The sequence below is a fragment of the Caloenas nicobarica genome, chromosome 3, assembly GCF_036013445.1.
Source record: "Caloenas nicobarica isolate bCalNic1 chromosome 3, bCalNic1.hap1, whole genome shotgun sequence".
Classification (NCBI taxonomy): domain Eukaryota; kingdom Metazoa; phylum Chordata; class Aves; order Columbiformes; family Columbidae; genus Caloenas; species Caloenas nicobarica.
In genome coordinates this window covers 10413635-10436545 of record NC_088247.1, presented here as the reverse complement: position 1 = coordinate 10436545, position 22911 = coordinate 10413635, and the positions used below count along the sequence as shown (strand labels likewise).

General features: G+C 37.0%; 1 protein-coding gene across 3 annotated transcripts in view; it reads right to left on the bottom strand.

The window, feature by feature from the left end:
• LDAH (lipid droplet associated hydrolase) overlaps positions 1-22911 on the bottom strand; it is a 128231-nt gene that overhangs the window by 51987 nt on the left and 53333 nt on the right. For all 3 annotated transcript variants that reach the window (XM_065631273.1, XM_065631272.1, XM_065631274.1), the window contains one exon: positions 19520-19689. In XM_065631273.1, coding sequence (XP_065487345.1) covers positions 19520-19689 — 170 coding nt within the window. The remainder of the gene's footprint in view (positions 1-19519; positions 19690-22911) is intronic.

The window sequence follows — 22911 nt, the reverse complement described above, 5'->3', positions numbered from 1 at the left end:
CACCTTACATGGATGTGACAGACACTCCAGTTTTCCAAAACCAGAACACTACATCAGGAAGCTGTAAAAAAGTTAACATAAGGCCTGATAATGTTATTTATACATTCACTTCTCTCAAGGAACTACACCGTCCTAGGACAGTGTAGTTTAATGTTACCGCATTAAAAAAAAAGAAAATAAAGCATGTTTCAGTTATACAGCAAGCGTGCCACATCTTTGCAGAGTGGTTATGCTCAGGAAAGAAACATACCCTTTCAGGAGGAGAAAATCAATCAAACGTGATTTGCAAAGATTTTACCACTCCTCCAAAAAAATCAGAATGAAACATGAAGAAGTTGAGAACACTACAGAAAAAATGTTTCTCTCTAATTCAAAGAACTCTCTCCAATTCAGTCCATAACCATTCAGCATGTCCTCCCCATCAGGCCACAAGAAATCTTTCAGCACTCAATAACATATTTTGCAATGCTTTGGAAAAAGATCCAAATCCCCGAAACCAATGATCCAGCACAGGACAAGAAGCTGGCAGACGCACAGCGCTACCACTGGCATGGGCACCCTTTTCCGATATGTAACTAATTAAATTAAAATATTTTAAAAATCCCAGGAAAGGGTTTTTTTCAGCCAACAGAAAATGTTATCAAAACAAAATACAGCGATTGGTGCTGATGGAGAATTTCTTCGTAATTTCAAATCTTTGATTAATTCTATTGTGAGCATGTAAACAAGACAGACCACTTGCCATCTACAACATTTTCAGTATTATGGGGAACATTGTATATACTGTCCACCTGCGGTCAATCTTTACTGCTTCCATGGAAGGTGACTGAGGCCACAGAAGCTGTATCTCAACATAGGGCAAAACATATTTCTTGGGCAACCAGGGGGAAGACCACTAATAATAAATTTCTCATATATATATATATATAGATGACATTTACAATATTTAACTTACATATATGAACTTAGATAATTACACATGGTACAAAAACTACAGCAACCATAACAAATGTACTCTCTTACCTTTTTTTGCAGTCCTTTCCATTAACTGCTCACATCCACTAAAAACAACATAGTTTTCTTGCTGTTACTTATTTGGATGATTACTTCAGATTTAATATTTTCAAGTCCAGAAATCAGTTTCTAATTCCTGAATTTATTTATATCCATCTGATCCTATAGAAGTACTGCATTCTAATATAACATAATTGATAATTGCATGACAATTCTATTTTTTGCTCTGTATTTACTCTTTGTAATGTTTATAAAGGCACTCATATACACATTCTCTCTTTAACGAAGTTAAATGAGTCAAGATATCCTGAGTTACTCCCATAATTTAGCTTCCTTATTATCTTCCTAGGCTTTCCCTCTACTTATTTCAGTCTGAATTCCTCTTTCTGGAACACAGCTGGCTGGAAATTACCTTGTACAACAGCATTTATGCCTGTATGCAGCACTTATGTCCTGTAAACCATATTATGCTGAACTAAAATGTGTGCGAGTTGTCTACACGATGACACATGTCATTTATCTTCACAAGAGCATTGATGGAGACCCTTAGCCCTTTACTTTGTTTCTCCACACATCCAGGGAGCAAAGCAGGCTCTTCTTAAACCTTATCTGTGCAAATATGGCTCACGAGATGTATAAGAAACAGTAAGTACAGAGAACATGAAGATAATATTTTTAAGTCCCTCTCCTGCACATCCAGACTTTTAACTCTTACAATATGTGTAAAACAGATGAGGCTGCCTCTGCTTAGCTGGTTGTTTTCTCAACCTTCCCACTCTTGCTCCTTTGCCAGATTGTCACTCAAAGGTCAAACTAGAGCACAGTCAGCAAGAACCGAGGCAGGGGAGAAGCGGTAGCCAAGCTCCAATCAATGTCTCCTCTAGAGATCTGCAAAGCAGAGCAACTAGAAATTCATAACATACTTTTAGCAAAACAATATTGCCTTAATATTGTGTTGCATCACATCCTCAGCTCAGGCTGGCTCTGTGATAAGGGCTGTTTCATGTTTGAATTCTGTTTTCCATTTATCTTTGTCTGATGTCAGGGATGTCTCTGCCTCTTGACATCAGATGTGTTTTCCTGTGTTCATATTTAATTTCACGTTTTTGTAGTTAAAATTACTTATAGCATAGTCTAATAGATTGGGGTATTCAATTCAATTCAATCCAACTCAATTCCTGTTCTGGATTCGAACAAAACAGGCAAAATGAGAATTATCGAAGTGTGTAAGAGAGACCTGTGTGACCGCAGGTACAACCCAGTCCCCTTCTCACCTCTACAGAACTTCATGACTATCACTGACCTCAAGGGAGCTGGGCAACTTAGATATGTCTTCATCGCTCTGAATTACAAAAGAGAGAACTTTGGAGACTACAACAGGCTGAATTCAGGGTAACATAAATTCAAACAATCATATAACCAGGGTTTTTAGCTATTTCTATTTAGACGCACACACGAAGTATCCGCTATATTGGTTCTTCAGGAAACAGTATGCAGAATTTTTATCTCTCCCCACTCTACAGGCTTATTCACAATGTCAAATCTTTTCCTTATTTTTCATGACTTAATCAAAGAAATGTTATTTAAAAAACATTAAGGAGCATGTCCTGCTTTCATACTCTGCCCCTGGTATATCCTTTGCCTATGTCACCATTTCTGGGACAAGCTAGTTGAAGGCATTCTTTTAGCTGTGGCACATAGACCAGCAACAAACAGCCATGCTATTCCTTACTAATGAAACGCAGAAGTAAAATTAATATATCCAACCACCTCACAGGCAGCTAAGCTGTGCTGTAGTTTTTACAGACTATCCTGATAAAAGAAGACAGGAGTAATTTAAGATACACGCAGACATTTAACTTTTAGCTGATTCTATTCAATGCCAGGAAAGCAGAAAAACTCAACGTCCTAGCTGATGGACTCCCTTATGTAAACCACCAGAACTACAATGAATTTTTGTCAGCAGCAAAGAGTCTCCTTAATTGAGCTGTGTATCTAGAACAGCTTTGCTTCTGTTCTATGTCGTAAAAGTAAGAATTTAGCAGAAAAAGCAATTAGTAGGATGCCTTGAAAATAAAAGTTAATGTACCTGTTCCACAGCATTTTAAAAATTATACTTTCTCCCAGTCTGTCCATTTATGAGTGCATACTAACTTACAGTTTCTTACATTCAATATATCCAATATTATCATATAAATTATACCTCATTCGACATCTGAATTTGACACACTATTTTCAAATATATATAAACCACACATTTTTCGAATGAACGAAAACTTGGGTTTATTTTTATAATATTTTCTTGCAGATTCTCCCTGATGATATTCTCATCTGTTTAAAATGCTCTACAGTGATCACGAAGCTTTTCCCTGTCCTGGCACCCTCTTTATTTAACATACATTATCCAATTTTATTTGAAGTACATCTTAATTGCCCCAAGCCTCCAGTGCTTCCTGGCAGTTCCACTTGGATGGAAACAACATTCAAGGACCAGCATTTTTTTAATGTATTTGTATTTTGAACTGTAGTCTTCAGTGTAACAACGAATACAGTGCTGGGTTCAATGATTACGACCTTAGGCATGTAGGCTCAAGTGTCATTTGCACCAAGGTGAGGTGTGACTAAATTTATGTCTACTTTAAGGCCACTTTCCACTGACTTAGAATAAATTTGATTCTGAGCCTTATATGTTGGAATACTGTATCCAAACTCATCGGACAAGCCATATGAAGAGTCCTTTTAAAATGGGAATCAGATTTCTGCAGTGGTAACTTTGCTTGATGTTATCAGGAGCACACTAAAACTTGTTCTGCAGAGTTTAATTACAGAAGAACTAAAATGGGATGACAATACCAAGTGAGAGACGTGGAAATCTTGGTAGTATCTAACTTCAGTTTCCAAGAGTAAGAAATTACTTTGCCAAAGATGTGGCTGGTCACAGGCAGAGTAAATGAAAAGGCAGAGGCATAAGGAGGCCGCGGCGCGGCCGATATCCTGCTGAACGCTTCTCGTCCTCTGTGATTCCACCAAGATTCTCTTATCTGTTCTTGGACAGACAGGTCAAGACCTTGGCTGCCTTTAAACACTTATCATGGTAGTTACAGAACAACTTCTTGGACTGAGACCTTGATGGAGACCTTTCACAATTCCTTTCGAAATCAATGTGCTTTCAATCACACCTTTCAAAAGGTTGTCAGTATCTTCTGCAATACCTGACTTCCAACGCTGAAAACTGTTTAATGGCAACAGGAGAGGGACCATCCCGACCTCACCTTACAAGTGGGTCACAGCACAGGAAAAAATAATCTGTTGTTTCACATTACTTGAAATATTTTCCAGTAAGAAGTACTTCCAGATGAAGCCCAGAATTCTGCTAAACATACAAAAGGCTAGAACTCAGAAGTGTTCTCTACAGACACTGCAAACTATTTCTTAGCAGGTCAGCTCTACATACTGAACTATATGTGAATTATTAAAAATATTAAAAATATTAAACACACAGACTGTTCATTACATTTATTAGTCTCACAGGGCTGAAATGCAAATTACTCTGTACTACAAATATTTAGGTAACTGAAGACTTGCCCAAAATGTTTGGAAAAAAAAAAAAAAAGAAAAAGCCTTTTTATGGGTTAAGGTAATAATGAGAAAAGTGTTCTCCCAAAAATCTGTATCTTATTGTTGGCCTGAAAATAGTTTAATAGAGAAAATATTCATTGACAGAGCAGTATTTTACATAGAGAATTAAGCCCCATCAAAGTGGGCAATATCATTCCATCTACAAGGAAAGTGCCAGAGGAGACGGCCAAAATTTGCAACGGTGTGATAATACCAGCAGGGATGGATTTGTTGCTATTATGATTAAAGCATATAAACAGAAGAAGATTAGGAGGGGTGAGAGTGAAAAGAGAGGAAGAATAGTTTATTGGTTGGAAGAAGGGCAGGGAGAAGCTTATGTTGGAATGCCGTGTCACAGTTACACACCATAAAGCTTTCAGTTGCTCCCATTACATGAATGTCAGAAAGCAGCTGCCACTTTCCAGGAGAAATTCTTTCCATTTTCATTTTGGAAGTACATGGTGGGATTTTTTTTTCAGTGTAGCACTCCCATGAGATCACTGCATTGCATCTGCAGGTACCCTTATGGTACACAGACTGGTAAATGCGATCCTTGTAGACATGATCTGAGACACTACGTATGACGAACCGTAGAATCATAGAATCATTTTGGTTGGAAGAGATCCTTAGGATCATCAAGTCCAACCATTAACTTAACACTGGCACTAAACCATGCCCCTAAGAACCTCATCTACGTGTCTTTTAAACACCTCCAGGGATGGTGACTCCACCCCGGGCAGCCTGGTCCAATGCCTGACAAAATTTTTTCTAATATCCAATCTAAACCTTCCCTGGCGCAACTTGAGGCCATTTCTTCTTGTCCTATCACTTGCTGTTTGGGAGAAGAGACCTGAACTCTCTCCAGCACCTCAATGTCTTTATTGTCCTGAGGGGCCCAAAACTGAAGAGAAGATTCAAGGTGGGGCCTCGCCAGTGCTGGACCTGGCACTTGGCCTTGTTGAACCTCAGACAATTGGCCTTGGCCCAACAGTGACCAGTAACATGCCCTTAAAGTGGAGAGATGGCTCAGCAACAAAAGAAGTATTAAGAATCGGACTTTCTGTTGTCTTGAACCAACTGCTTTCACAGTATGTGTAACCATACCTAGCATACAACAACAACTCATTCTGTGTGAGGAAAAGTGGCTGAAGAAAGTGAATGAGAAACCGGTCCTGCAATTATAATCTCATTTTGCTGATGAAAAGGGAAGGTCATGATTTTCCATCAGAGCCTTGAGATTCTTGGACTTCTATTTTTAAGTGCTCCATGTAAGATATTTTGAAGGGCACCCAGTCAACCCAAGCCCACAGCCCTCCTTGGCTAGAAGGCTTAGTAGACAGATAAGAAAAGTTGAACTGACAGATGATGTCAGGAGTTCTGTTCATTCCCATTTTAACCATTTTAAGTGGCTTATTTAATGACATACTTTGAAGGAGAAGAGCAGAACAAGTCCTGACTTGTGTTATCAGTGAAGAACAGAAGGATGAGCGAGCCAGGAATGATACACTGGGAAGAAATGGAACTCACAGCCAAACCTTGTATTTTTGTGAAAGGAAGAAAAGATAAAAGTAATATTTGAGGTTCAAGATAGAACTTATACCCCCAAATCTTGTCAGGGTATCAGAAGAAGAGAAAAAGAGAGGAGAGAGTGAGGAATTCTCTCAGTCAGCTCGTTTTTCCATACTTTCCTTACATTTCCCAGAACTATAAGCAATTTAAATAATAGGGAAAAATGCAAAATTCCTTGCTTCGCAATACTACAGATTGCTCCTAGCCTTAATTATTATGACAAATGGAATATAGGTAGGAATTTGCTAAAAGAGCAAAATTATCGTATCTAATTTATCACAGAAATAAAACTGGTCATCGGGTAGAAATCCTTTTAGTGCAACTGGGAACATGAATTTGGAGAATATCTTTCTATTGCCAATGCCGGATAAAAAGTCTGAACTCTGCCAGATCCCATTAGATATCATAATTCAAATTATATTTATTGAGATTTGGGGTTTGTACCTTTCATTTCAGTAAAATAGACTTACAGTAGTCATACTGCTGCTCTAAAATAAAGAAGCAGAAATTTAATGTTTTCAATAACAATTAGGACACAGTGAACTCTACTCCTTATACAAAATTATGCTTCATTTTGGAATTTGAAATGGAGTGGAATGTTCTTACAATTTTCCAGTGACTAGCAATGTTGTAACAAAGTTATTAGAAGCATATTTCCGTTAACATTAATTGAACTTTCTTACAGGACTCCAAAGGTAACAAATTTATTGAATACATTTGTGGTTCCTGGACTTCCGCTTAAATGTATACTTAACACTGAATTCCACATGAAAGACCAAACTCCAATGATTTTCTTTTTAATTTCACAGTTAAACAGACTTGCATACAAACAACAGAAATCAAGCATTTCAAATATTAATAGGTTGAAATAAAAGGAAAAGGAAGTGGACTTTATTACATTTCATTTTGAAGATAACATCATAAGAGCATAGAGAGTGATTCTTAGGAAGAAATCTAGGGGTTGATTTAATTCTCTAAGCATAGGTGTACAGTCACTCAACACATCCTCAAGTTTCTGCTACATTGTGGCACTGGCAAAAATTCCCCTAAAATAATCAGTAATCAAAAAAATACTAAAAAGACAGGGAAAAGAAAATTCTCTAGTATTTATCTGAACTTTAGAAACACCCTAAATGCAGTGAATGTGTGATTTAAGGTCAAGATCTTATAACTGTTCTGTATAAACTTTGTGTCTTTTTCCAATTCCTCCCACTCCAGCAGTGAACTCTTCAAACGGGACGCACCGTTCGCGGTACAGAAGCCAAGGCAGAAGGACACATTTTTCCACTCTAGCTTCTAAAGCGAGCATCCTTAGACTCCACTGTAAACCACAGAGAATGGTCAAATTAACAATATGCCAGAGCAGGGAATATTTTTTAGTTAAAGCACTGTCCATTCTAAGTAATCTCTTCCAACCAGGAGATCCAAGCCAAGTCCTTCCCCACTGCTAGATGATCACATACGATGAGAGAGGGGCAAGAGCTGATCAACTTCTTTGTTAAGGGTTCAGGATGGCCAGTGAAATTACATTTTAATATAGAGCTTCTAGGAACAGGTATTGGTTACTAGAGTTATAGCCATGCTCAAAGTTTAACTACATGTTTGCAAAGTCTATGTTCAAAAATTCCACTTTGTCCCTTCACATGCTCCTTTCATGAACAATTCTTTAATTCTCTGCTTTTGCGTTTTTTTCTACTCAATTTTGAATTAGCATGAAAACTGCTGATTTCTAGCTGTATTGTCTTCTGTAAAAGCGTATTAATTGCAGTAGAAAAACAAAACAAATTTAAGCTCTGTGTGACATATCTTGGTACTGAATTTTGATTGTTTAGTCCAGCTCTCCAAATAGCGGATCTCTGATTTTCAAGTACTGCGCATACACACCTGCAGCCAGAATTTCAGAAGATCTCACCATTCAGCATAAAAAGTTCTTTGGGAAATCTGGCTTTCAAAAGGGTGTTGAGCTCTTTTGAAAACGTGCTATAAATCCTAATTGTTTTTGAAATTCACTTCTTGTTATGTGCTTACGATTCCCTCATTTTTATGGAATCATTTCACTTTGTTATTACAATATGAATCCAAATTTTTAGAGATTCAAAATAACAAGATTTTATGAACAAATCTGTAAAAATCCACAGTACTTAATAAATCCTGTTATTCTGCCATTTACCATTCTAGCCATCTTTTTCTTTTTAGTCCTTAATTTCCTCTTCATTCTCATGTTTTACTTTGGATTCTTGATGAATGATCACAGAGTCCGTTTTTCAGTTTATTTTTCTTCCTTTTCTGTTTGTACATTTGGCTACTTTAATGTCTTTTAACTTCCTAGAAAAAATAATTTTTATAGGCTTATTTGAATTCTGACTACATACATCTGAAATCAGATGTTTCATTAGCAGCGGAATAAATACACACAATGTTATTAAAAAATTCAATCAAAATTATTATACTTATGTTTTCCTACTTGCAATCATCACAGACCAAAATCTTGATTTTCATATTGTTTCTATATTCAACTGAGCAGTAAAATAAATACGTCAAAGAAGGTGATAGAAGTTGAAGTGAACACTATGAAAAAACCACGATTTTCTTCAGAAAGTCTTGGGAATTCATTTTTTCCTCAGGCCTTATCACAAGTTTGTGAGCTAAACAAGCTAATCTTGATGCAATAGCACTATTGACTCTGAATCCTCACTCTTCAAAATGCGATCCATGTGAAAACCTGAAATGTATTCATATGTTAGGTAATTACGTTCTGACGGATGTACTGCTGCTGATTTTGTCAAGCCTGTCTTTTAATTGCAACAGACAAATTTTCATTAAATTTGCACTTGTGCTTTTAATTATCACTCTACTATTTACCAATCTGATTTGATCTTATCATAGAATCACAGAATCATTTTGGTTGGAAGAGACCCTCAGGATCATCGAGTCCAACCATAATCTTGAACATTTCTGGACTAAGTTTTGCCGACTCTAAAAAGTACTGAACTATATGTAACCCAGTATTTCCCATAAAGTTCTAGGACTGAGCCCGTGACATCTACCTGCTTCACCCACTTCAAAAACACACAAGCTATGCTATGTATATACATGGCAGCACTGTTCAGAAATGAGTTGTTTTCAAAACACATATAAGGCAGTATTAAGAATGAATTATAGATATATTTCAAAAGACTTTTCCAGAAGGCAAAACAGAGCTTTAATACTTACTGTACCTTATCTTTCTGATATATGTATTTCTGTTTTTAGGAGAGACATATAGGAATCAAATGATAAGACAAACTGACAGTGCATAGTCTTTGGTGTGTATTTGGTAGATACAAAAAGAGCAGATTTAAAAATGAGTTTTGTTTAATCTAATGTATATCCCTTTTTTATCTACTCTTAAGCTTGTCACATTGCAATCTTTAAGCTCTTTCTTTTCTAAACTGACTTTCTATACTGACGTTTTTTGGTCTGATACCAAACTCAACTAGGCAAACCCACAACTCAGCCACCCCTTCTTGAGTGTTGACAATATGACGAACCACAGCTTCCATGTGGCTGAGACGAGCTGAGCCATGGTGTAGTAACACAATATAACAGAAACATGGCATAAAATACTACTGAGCAGAATAAAGTAGAGCAGTTGAAGTCAAAGTTAATTCCAAAAAGCTTTCTTTGGACCAGATAATTAGGCACGAGCTTTGGCCCAGTAGGCTGAACGAGCACCATAAGCCTAACCCAACGCTTCCATTCATGCGTCCTCGGTGTACTCTAGGTTTTGGTTGACAAGTTTAAGATGTCAACCACAAAGAAGGTCTTGAAAAGGGGTATAGTTCAACAGGTAATCCTTCCCAACAGGAAACTTTGAAAATTTTGCATGTTCCTGATCTTAAAGCTTTGTTGCCGAAAAATCCAGAATTTTATCATTATATGCTAGTAACCTGACACTCACCTTTCATTGTTTCTTGCTTGCTACTACCACAGTTACAAGGAAGAACAAGTCTGGTTTGCAGACAGGGCAGATATAAAAAGTAGAGCCCTCTGGAAATCTCTTTTACTTTTTAATCTCTCTCCCTTTTTTTTTCGGGGAGGGGGGGGAAATTAAAGTATAAATCTTATTATCTCATTTTAGAGGGGATTGGACTGTTAACTAGCAGGCAGTTATATACTGTTGACTACAACATATTTGGTTAATGTAAGAGTCAGAAGATGGCATCATGTGTAACAGACGACACCATGTATGATTAAAAGCTAATTCCTCTGCTTAAGAAAGCAGAGAACAGAAAACCAGACAGATACAAAGCCACAATGGCCAGGTATCTTCATAGCATGACTGAAGGCTGTTCTCAAGTTGTTAATCACATTTCAGTTCCTGATAGGTTTAGTTATTGGCTGATAATTGATAGTTCATACCACTTAGGCTTATTTAATTTGCCCTCAGGCATTTTTACAAATGAAGACGCGCCACCTTCAACAGTTTATTGCTCATGACAGTTTAACTTTACTAAAATTTTTTTGTACCTTTGAGATATTTCACATTCTTTTGTCCACTAAATTACAAGGTGGGTTGTTTGTCTGTGAAGGGAAGAGTAACATCAGGCAGACCTATGCAGCACGTGGCAATCTGGACAGTGCCTGCTCCTATTTACAAAGGTGGCATCCAGTGAAGGTTATACAAAAATATCCCATCTGCCTGTTGATTGCTGCCTTTTCTTACAGTTTACATTTTTTAAGCTTTATTTTAGTGGTGACATGCATGAAATAATATGACTGGGACCGTTAGGATTAGAGAGTCTGTCATTAAGCCAGAGAAAATAATGGTTGCTAATGGTCTCTTGGGTGAGCTGACACTCTCAACCCCATTCCAGAGCTATCAGCCTTACGCCGACAACGTTCTAGACTTTTGTTGAGCTTTCAAATTCAGGTCAGTGGCCTTTCATGAGTGTCTCAGTCAAAAGTCAGTACCTCTCTAATAAATCTCTGTTTGCCGTGAACTCACCCACTATTGCTCTTTGCTTTGCAGACTCCCACCCCAAAGACAGGTTTTATGTTTGTCTTCACCTCTCACATGATGGTTGTTTCCATTTTTGCCTCTTTAAAAAAAAATCTCCCCATAAATCTTTATAGAAAATTCCTTGATGCTTCGAAAATACAGTATCTTATTTATTTTATTTGGTCAGGTTTAATAAATCATCTGCATTAAGTCTTGCTTTGTCCAAATAGGAGAGCTGCACAATGTTTGCACATGCACCAAGTTCACATTGCTTGCTTTTACTGGCTATTCCGCTAGATGTACTGATATTGCCTGAGGTGTCACTGAGAGAACGTACCTGTCAGAACTTTGTCATCTGTTGCAAGGTGGATTATGCAGCCTCTGCAATGTGTATATCACCAACTAAATCAAATTTTAGTATAACTGCTGGCTCAGACCACCTGTGCTTCTTTGTATATGCTCTCAAAGGCTTCCTTTCTATCAAGAACTGATAGAGAGAACTGTCAAAAATATACGTTTATTAAAGAAATAGTCCAATTCAGTGACCACCTTAAGCTGGTCATCTGTAAAGTCAAATTAACACACGTCTCACTGAAGGCAGTTGAACTTAGACTCACAATTAAATCTGTGCAAAACTGTGTTAGATTCCTTTTTTTTTTACTCCCTCAACTCTTAAAGGGGGATGTGTTTCAGCCCAATGCTGTTTGCTTATTTTTTTAATATGTAGCTCATTTACCTGGAATGGACGGACTAAAGAAGAAAAATACATCAGACTTAGTTTAGTTTTATATTATGGTGTAGAAATGTGCAGCGCTCTTCACAAGACACACATTTCTTTGAAATGTGTACCAATTTCCTTCTGAGGTCTGCTAAATATAGCCATCTATTTTTTTCCTGCATAATAATTTTGCGAATGTTGTCACTGGGTTTGTGTTACGGTAAGTCTTTTACTTTTTATTTTTTATGTTGTTTGTGTTTTTTTTTTTTTTTCACTTTATTATTTAAGCTTGCAAGCAACATGAAATTCATATAAAAATAGTATTTCTCTATTCGGTTTCTCCAGATCATGATCCCTACTGCTACACATAACCACATATCCATATTCCACTCAGCACTGCAAGTCATCAAGGAACCAAGAGCAAATGGTTCTCAGCAAGGACAGATCAACACAAGGCTGCACAAACCAAGGACATTCATTCAAGCTTCTACTGTGCTGTTGGTTACACCACATCCTGGCACACAGGTATACAAAGCATAATCCTCTACACGAGAGAAGACATCTTCTCTCTTCGGAAATCTTCTAGCAATTTTTCTATTTTATGCAGTCTCACTGTACTCTTCAAAAGATCTGAGACAAGCTTACTTTTGTAAGAGAGCATGCAAGGTGGTAAAAAATATATTTGTATATTTTAAACATTATAATCATCAGTTGAGGTCATCAGAAGTGAATTTACTCAGACAACAACTATGTAAACTGACTTTGTTAAAAGTACTGTGACATAATTTAGGTAATCAACATTTGAATTACATGCCATTATGTTAAATAAAACTTTCAAAAAAAGGGACAAAAAATTATATACTTGTTTATCTCAGGTACTTTTATAATTTCATTTTCTTTCTATTTTCAAATGCACTACAACTTCTAAGAAGTCAGAATCTGCTAAATTAGTGTTCTTTGAGGAGATATTTTCTGTAATGATGATACCACCGCTGTTGGATCACATATATAGCTTCTAATCTCAGCAAAACAGGAATGGAACAAATGTCATTGCCTTCACACAGCCTTTCCCTCATCCATTCATGCTGCTGAAAAGATTCCCCTATTATCGCAAAGGTCAGACATGCTTAGCAGTTCCTGTACCATTGAGAAATCTCCCTCTTTTAATCGTGTAGTCCCTGTGGGTTTCCAGTGATTTTATACTAAAGAATTTTGTTTTCTTATAGAAATGCCCGTGTTCAAGATCATGGCGACTTCACTCTTTCCTGACATTATGAAAGCGCTTCCCAAATTCATAATCAGACTTTCAACATAAATGAAAACAAATTATTCACATAAAGGGTCGCTGCATTGAATTCTGTATCACAATAAATCACTTAGCAGAGTAATTCTAGGATGGAGTAAAGCTGGGCATGACTCTAAATGGAGAGAAGAGTGGCTGGAAAGCAGTCCTGCAGAAAGGGAGCTGGGGGTGCCGGTCAACAGGCGCTCAACAGGAGCCAGCAGCATGTGTCCTGGCAGCTGAGAGGGCAAACCCAGCCTGGGGGGCATCAAACACAGCGTTGCTGTGGCCTTACCTTGAGTGCTGTGTGCAGTTCTGGGCCCCACGATTTAAGAAGGAGGTGAAGGTCCTTGAAAACGTCCAGAGGAAAGCAATAAGCTGGTAACAGGGCTGGAAGGTATGTCTTACTAGGAGCAGCTGAGGATTTTGGGTTTGTGTAGTTTCGAGAAAAGGAGGCTGAGGGGCGACCTCATTGCCCTCTACAGCTTCCAGAGGAGGCGATGTGGACAGGGCATGTGGGAATGGTTCAAAGCTGCACCAAGGGAGGTTTAGACTGGACATTAGGCAGCACTTCTTCACAGAGTGAATGGTCAAACATTCAAACAGGCTTCCTAGAGAGGTGGTTGATGCCCCAAGCCTGTCAGTGTTTAAGAAACATTTGGGCAAAGACTTCAATAACATGTTTGAAGTTCTGGTTAGCCCTGAACTGGTCAGGCAGTTGGACTAGGTGATCATTGTAGGTCCCTTCCAACTGGAATATTCATTCTATTCTATTCTATTCTATTCTATTCTATTCTATTCTATTCTATTCTATTCTATTCTATTCTATTCTATTCTATTCTATTCTATTCTATTCTATTCCATTCTATTCCGTTCTATTCTGTTCTGTTCTGTTCTGTTCTATTCTATTCTGTTCTATTCTGTTCTATTCTGTTCTATATTCTATCCTATTCCATTCCATTCCATTCCATTCCAACATATCTCTCCCTCTTATGGTCTAATTCTACTTTCACTAAAGTTAAGGGGAACTTTCCCAGTATTTCATAAGAGAGGAGCTAAGTGTTAACCAGAGACAAAAGAAGCAACTTTATTTGAGGCAAAAAGGCACCAGTGAGACAACCTAGTATTTGTTCAAGTAAGATTTTAAACCATTACAAAACAATTTACACACTCCTTTCTCCCTCTCCATAAGTAACTATTCTTATCACACAAAAAGATGGGAAACCAACTCATTTAGAAGGTGGGATCTCTTTGCTATGATGGCTTATTATGCATTTGCTAACACTGGCAAAATAAAATTATCTCCTTTTCTAGTTTAGCTCTTGGGAGACTGATAGATCTGAAAAAGAAAAAAAGACACCTACTTGAACCTTCTGTCTTTAGGAAACTTTTATTTCACAAAGATTATCTGTGCCAGTAAACTTAGGAAAAGCTTTGATAATTTACAGAACTAATGTTGACCAACAGATTTGGTAACATAAAGACTGAATAAAGAATACCTAAATGTGAAAATATTCCACAATAACTTCTTGTGTGAATGCTCTTGTCCAGAACAAATCTAGAATACATTCAAACCCGTTACCTTAATATATTTTGAAAATAGATTAAGCTATATCAGAAAAAGACATCTGGTTTAGAATCAGAAGGTTTTAACATGACTTATTCAGGAATAGCTAATTTGCTTTAAACTTCACAATGTCTTACTGCAAAACCGTATTTATGGGTAGACGTTCACACATTAAGAGACATGTCTTTCATTTCTTCTACAAGTAAATAATTATTTCTTGCATTTTATGTTGCATACAAAGATACATTGCAATGCAAACTATATATTGCCATTTTTTGCTGTTTTAGTAAAGTTTCTTTTAAAACTAACTGCTTCCTTAGATAAAGGTAATTTATGAAGATAAGCAAACCCTGGCCAAGAGATGGCAAAGAAAAGAGCATTTCTAAAATTTCAAAACCCAATCAATGTCTATGTCAGAAAGGTCATGTGCAGAGATATCTTTTCCCACTAAGCTGTGTTGCAAAGGGCTGCAGGCAATTGAGAAGAAGTAGATTTCTAGACAACAGAACAAAAAATAGCTAAAAGTGTCAAGACGTCTGTCATTCTGTTGTGTACCTGTGGGCCATCAATATTTCCAAGCAAGCTGTTCACAACAGATGGAGCATGGCCGTTTGGTTCAAGTATGAAACCACAAAATGAGGGCTACATATGTCACGCTTAAAGGTGTGTGTGATTTAGAGGAGCACCACGGGAAATAAAAGACTCCATTACTAACAATGAAACAACAGAAACTTTGGAATGACAGAAGACTATTACCAGCTAAATTTCAAAAAGAACAATAAAATATATTTCTGTCTTTTTCTAACATCAGAAGTAACAACAATAATGCTTTATAGATTAAATCTCTTGTGCTTTTTAACTAAATATTTTGAAAAAATTTTAAAAAAAGAAAGAAATGCAGCTACCATGCACATATAGGAACATCATCTAAAATAACTATATTCAAAAAGCTCCAACAAAATGCTTCCCTTTCAGGTCATTCAATCCCCATGACTAATAATAAGAATAATAATAATGAGAGAACCATTTATATATGGATTAGAAACTGTCTAAACAGACAGAAAATCAAGAGCATAGACACATAGCCAATTGCAGTAATTCAAGAGGCTAACAAAAAATGCCTAGTACCTCCTGTTAGGCATGTTTAATTTATTTATAAAAGGGCATGAATTTTATATGATTTTATATGATTTTATAAATCATAAAATAATTTAGAATAGTCATCAATAAATAAACATTTGCTTAACTCAAGAAAGGTTGTTTATTGGACGCTTACTGACAGGTCAGAAGAATAAGACACATTGTAGAAACCTTCTAAGCTACATACATTACCAGATCCTGAACAAGCTGTAGCTCCTCAAGTGAAAGACCTGAATGCAATTCATTTATGGACAAAAGAAAAAACATGAAAATATGGTTATGCTACTGTATAAGTTTGCGGAATCGTTAAATGCGAACTGTTATTTTGTTATGCTCATCAGATTTCTTGAAAGAAAGTACAGACCAAAACATTTCTGTCTGGAAGAGAACACAGTGAAGGGAAGATAAGGCAGATGCACATGATCATGTGCATGGAAATGATGTGACAAGGTTTCAAGGTATGAACTGGTTTTATGCACAACTATTCCAACTTACGCTTTGTTAGCTATTATTTATGAAATCAACCAAGTTCTAGCAATACCCAGTATTCACTGGCATCACTGAGACATAGTAGCAATGCATGGTTTTGAATTATATATTACAGAGATTTTGTTTGCTTAAACTGATACATACTCAGAGGTTTTGAATTCTTCCTCCTCAATGAGTTTCATGGGAAGACCAATGTTTACATTGTATGATAGTTTTGCTCATTAATAAGTGTTAATTTATTACCGCAAAGGTCCTGGCATTTCAAAAGCAAGGTTGCAAATGAAAGACTAATGCTGTAACAGATTGAATTTCATTAGCAAGGAAATGTGTCAATCTTTGGATAAAATTAATGATCAAAAGGAGTGTTTTAGGAAACACTCAGTAGTGTTGCCAGCAAAGCACAAGGAAATCCTCCAAGTAAGGATTCGTATTTTAGAAGAGAATGCCTGGAGGATGTAGCATATTTATGACTTAGGCTCAAGCTCCAACAACTGAGAAAATAATTTTAACACTCAGCTTCATTTTTCAGCTCTGCTGGCTGAACAAAGAGCAAAGAAGATCATGAGGTTAAGACCGAGTATCAAGTAAATTGTGCATTATTGTATTTTTCCATCTCTACAGAGTAAGGCTGATTAACATTTTTCCTTCTCAGTGACAAAATTTTTTAGCAGTCTGAGAAACTCTGGATGCTCCTCTTCCCACAAAGGGGTGCATCTTGTTATGATTTGATTCCCACCATGACAATTCAGAAGTGTTCATGGTTACACGTGTGCCAGCAAACAGACCGGCCAGGAACTACTGCCTGGTCCTGCCATTGACGAGGATGGCACGGGATGGTCTGTGTCTACACGGCTGAATTTCTCCCTGCCTCAAAACAGGATGTCTGCACCCACTGGGAATGCTCTTGGGCCTCTACCAAGTCCATGCCAGGGTCTTCTGGGAGTCACTCGTTGTTTTGGGCCAAAAAGTCTCTTAAAGACTAGGCCGAAAACTGTACAGCTGGCCTAGTATTCAAACCCACGTAGCAGCCCCACAGGTATGGATGTAACCTGCGTGGCTCTCTACTAATCAGATTTAGTGAAAGGCATCAACCTAAGACTAAGTTTGTGTTAAGGGTTCTCCTGAAGAAACCATTAACAGAAACTTCCCTGAGAGTCAACAGGAAAATAGGGATGGGGTCCTGGGGTAAATTGGTAATTCCTGTTTCATTTCTCTTTAAATGAAATAAGAAAGCATTATTTCACAGAGGTTTGAGAAAAAAAAATACAGTAGCCCGTTAACCTGCAGAGCATGAGGGCCCAATAAATTAATAACATTCAAAACTGACAGCTGAAGAGCAACCAAGGAGAGATAAGGAGACGACTTTCTCATTTTCACACATGCCAGCTCGAGTTCATTAGGTTCCCTCATCATCGTACAAGAGACGGACAGTCTAGTCTATTATATATTTCGTTAGATTATGAAAGGGCTTTAAATTGGGTAACAAAAGTCAAACCTGCTAGATGTACACTCCAAATATATACATTTACTGAATTATTTGAACAATAAATACAATACATTAACCTCTAGCTCAGAATAATAAACTCTAAGCAATCAAAGGCTCTTAAAGCAGAGAATTTAAGACCAAAACCAAAACTCACGTAATAAAAAAAATCACATAAGAACTACACAAAAATAAAATCAAATGATCTAGCTACTAAAATACACATATGTGCTCAAAATCTTGTGGGAATCAAATATTCCAGTAAAAACAAAGGGAGAGATGGAAACACAAGTTTCTTATTATCACACTTCATATGTTATAAAACCTAGCAGTTAACTTATTTTTGGCAAAAGGACAAAGGTTGCACAACACTCTGGCTTACACAAATATTTTCTATTGTTAAATGCATCTTAAATGTAGCTTGTCATATATTTCCTTCAGGCACACAGCGCACCATGCAGTCTAAGAGTGTCCCAAAGATACCTACACTTCAAAACACTGATTAATAGCAAGCTGCCAGCATCCAGTGAGCCAGGTGTAAAAAAATTACTCAACAATTCATAGTTTAATTGAAACCAGATAAAATAATTTGTGTAAAAAAAGATTGTACAGATGTTGACCAAAGAAAAGTTGATATTTTTTTGACAAATTACAGCATATGATATTTTCTAGAACACTCCCTCTTGAAAAGATAAAACAGTAATAAAAGTTCTCTCAAAAAAAATGCCTTTGTTTATAATCACAAGTGAAATACGCATGTGGAAATATACCAAGTTAACCTCATGTTTCACGTTCTTAGTTGTTGTTTCCTTTAAAGGAAAAAAAAGTTATATGTGCAGTGGAAATGGTTGTGAAGAAGCAGAAGAACCTATTCATGCATATATTAAACGCAGACTTTATGCTAACACTGCACTTCCTTCCACTAAGATTTTATGATATAAAGGAAGAGGCAATGATTTAGCAAAAGTGAATGCTTAAGAATAAAAATTCAGTATCATTCATCACCACTAGTGCAGTGAGTTATTACTGAGCACTAACAGTTTGCCATTTCCAGAGTTGCAAGGACACGGTCCTGCCTCAGCCCCCTTATCGCCGACACACACAAACATGCAGTAACACCTTTCACTCTCATCAGCTTACACAAACCAAGACTAAGCTGCAGAAGCAATGATATATGCATAGGTATTAAATTTTAGAAGCAACATTCTTAACAATTTATAATACTATTATTTTCTGTACATTTCCTCATGTATGGTCAATAATCTGTTTGTCCTGAGATAAGAAGCTGCTATTAAAATCATAACCAGTCTCAAGTTTGGGTGTAGTAACATAACGTAATTGCCAAATACCTAGTGATCTGTTTATACATTATTTAAAGATGAGAAGAGAACAAGAAAGTCCTAAATATATTTATCACCATTCCTAATTATTTATAAGGGCATTTAAACATCCAAATTCAGAGTCAGAACATTATTTTACTTCAAACTACTTTGTTACATGTTATGAAGATTACTCATTAAAGTTTTTATTTCATTTTAACTGAAAGTTTGTGTATAGCAGCATAGAGCTTCCACAGAAAAGACATGACATTACCCATAGGCCAAGTATATGCACTGCTTTGGTAAAAACATAACTCCCATTCTATACGTTTAAAGTACCTGAAGTTCTGATGCTCGCTTCATCATCTCCAGTGTGATGTAGCAACCAATAGAATGAGCAATCAGTACCAGCTTTATATCTTTTGATACGTTCTTTTTGAGGAAGTTCAGCTTATGCTCTACTTGTCCGTTAAGTCCAAAAACATCCTCTAGCTCTTTGATATCTGTGTCTGAAATACAGAAGAAAAAAGTCCTTCATTTTAATGATAGAAATTTCAAGTATCTCTTTTTCTTCCACTTCTTTGGAAAATTCTGAAATAAATAAACTTATTCATTAAAAAAACCCCTACAACACCAAGCGTAAAAATTAATTTTAACTTAACACCACTAGTAAATATAGAATGATGAATCAGATGTACAGGATGTGAAGCCTTATGTGTAGGGAAACAGGGAAGGATATGAAAACGCATGGAGATTCATGGACAATCATCTAGCACTGTGATCCCCTTCATTCAGAACAAGATCAAACTCAAGGCATTGGATCAGCTTAAATCAATCCAACTTTACATCGAAAGATCAGGACCTACAATAGCAATACTTCCCAGGAATGAGAGTCCCTTCACTCAAGACAAGCTATCATATATGTTACCATGTGCTAAGAACCTTCAGATATCTAAAATCTCTTGTCTCAAAATAAAGATGCACAAAAAGTCCCATGGAATGAAGAAAAATAGAAAATGCATATGTGTCAACAAGGAGCACTAGCACTTACATAAACTACCCCTATTTATAGGTTTTTATCATTGTCAATCCAGCTACAAAAAGGAAGATCAAGTTAGAGCTTCGTGGTTCTAAGTTACTGGGTAATTTCAATCCTGTTTTGCCAGGTACCTCCCAAAGGAGCTTGGGCAATCACTTACCATGAGGACTTTGCTACTCACCTCCTGGCCAGCCAACAAGACAAGGATGATCTGGTGCCTGTAAGGATCTAGAGCAATTTGGGCATCTTCAGCTCTTGCTCATGAGGTGGGTGACCTGGCTCTCAAGCTCCCCCACCTAAGGGGGTTCACAGCTCTTTCATCTGCTGGAAAAGTGCTCTATCCACTACACTAAAAGCTATACTAACGATACGCCACTGCAGTTTAAGCTGGACAGCTCGATGGAAAAGACTGTAAGAAGAAATACTGAAAAAAAGAATGAAAGAAAAGAGGCAAAAAGGATGAAAGGAACGTATTCCTATAGCTTATTTGAAAGAGATGTACTGGTAATAACATCACTTAATCTCTTAAATCCATTCTATTATCTCAGGGCTCAATTTCATACTCCAGTTTAAACCTCTGATCTTTTACACTCCTTACATGTTGACTTGCAATGAGGCTTGAGACTGAAATTAGCTACAAGTCCTGGCAGCAAGGTTCAGACAAATGATGGGGACCAGCTCATTACTGAGCCGTGGTCCTACAGACAGTATACAGATTCCTGTCGAAGGCCACACACCTGTAACAACTCCGGAGTAGCTACCAGAGGTAGTGCACACACAGTCCTGACCAGCCCACCAAGTATTAGGTGTTTAACTTCCCACTTGGTTTCTTCTGCATCAGTTCCCTGTGTGAGAAATAGATGCGGAAGAAAGTATCTACCAGGCAGAGATACCGTAAAGACACACACATTAAAAAGACTGAAATGCATCAGAAAACTACTGTAAGAGAAAGTCAGGTAGCACCGCAAATCCATCTCAGGTGCAGCTGGTTTTGTGCCTGCTTGGAGAAAGTGTTAACTATGGAGTTAACTGCCTATAACTGCAAACACCGTTTGTCAAATTATGAAGGCCGATTGGTCTTTTAAGCTATGTGTAGCAAATTTGATGGCAATTGGTCAGCAATCTCAAATGCTAAAAATTGCTAACGCCACGGCAGTGAAGTTATCAGGAGTTTGACAGTGATGATATTAAATGGTGGCCTAAGTGGGCTGGCACTGTGTTGCCTTTTTGATCGTCTGTATGAAATATAACCTTTCAAAGCAAAATAATTGCTCAAGAATGTGTTCTGATGGCTTTTTTTTTCTGAGCTCAAACTGTTACCACTGAGGTCACAACAAAGAAGTTCTTCAGTTAAACTAATATTTCTACTAAAACTACTAATGATCATATCCCAGCATAATTTATAGTAGTTTACCCTAAATGGAAAACACACTCAATAAATAAAACACACTCAAGGAATGCAAAATTATATGACAATTAATATTTTACTTTTAGGTTTTCTACAAGTAATGGAAAACAAAAAGCTTATTCTGTTTTCCGAAACCCTAAATAAAAACCTAAGGCCAAAACATTGTTTTTAAACTTAGTTTCTATTTTTAGCGAAAGCTGTCTTTCCTGCTTTTTATTTATTTACATAGCAGCTTAACTTCATGCAGGAGTGGGCTGTCTAAATCGCAAGTTTAATTAAGAGTATATATACAACACATACAACAGTGAATACTAGAAATACAACAGCCCACTGGATACAGCAACAAATGAAAGAGCATGTTGTGTTGAGTATTTACCACGTGTTGAGTTGAGCAAGTCAGTTTTCCCTTGTAAACATTTGCTATCATTTCTATACTGTTTTATTCAGGCATTGCCATCTCCAGTGATTTATCAGCATATCTTTTAATGTTTGACATTCCATTCATAGCTTTAATTCTTGAAAATAAGTGATTTTCCAAGAATTTCAGCTTATTTCCAGGTTAAAGTAGGGAAAAGGAGGTAAAATAGGTGTATAAATCTTTTAGAGAACTTCTTGTGGTTCACAAGACCCCAGAAACCAAGCAAGAAGCAAACCAAATTTTCAGTTGTCTTGTTCAGTCTCATGAGGTTAATGGTTGCTTTTCACTACCCAAATCCAGTATCTGCTACAGAGATGCTCAACATTGCTGCAATGCAATTAATAAACACTACAGCAAATACAGCCTAGCCCAGTCTCAATATTTTCCAAGTTAAGGTAGATAACTATGTTAGACAAATACATTTAATTATTATTAAGACATTAGATATCTAATTTAATTTTTACTTACCTAATAAACACCAGCGTAGAGATTGAGGGCAAAGTATTCATCGCTATTACTGATTCCAGCAGAGATGTGCCTATTCAGAACAGGTTTTTTTGCAAGAACCCCAAGGAAGGATATGGGTGAGGATTAAGAGCAGAGTGAAAATAAGGGCATTTTTCTCCTGGTGTTTGCCCAGAATTGAGCTTAGGACTTGAGCATACTCAACTGAAGCCTGTGCACTAGAGTTTCCTTAAGACAGCAGGGGATGGCAGAGTTTGCAGAAGTGATTTTTAATTGGATGGGTTAATCAGGATGGATGATGATCAGAGGTACCCAAAGCCTCCTCAGCACAGTCCTGCTCAGCACCACTCCGAGTGAGGCCGCTCGGGTTCCCAGGTCTACTGGCCTGTGTTATAGACACA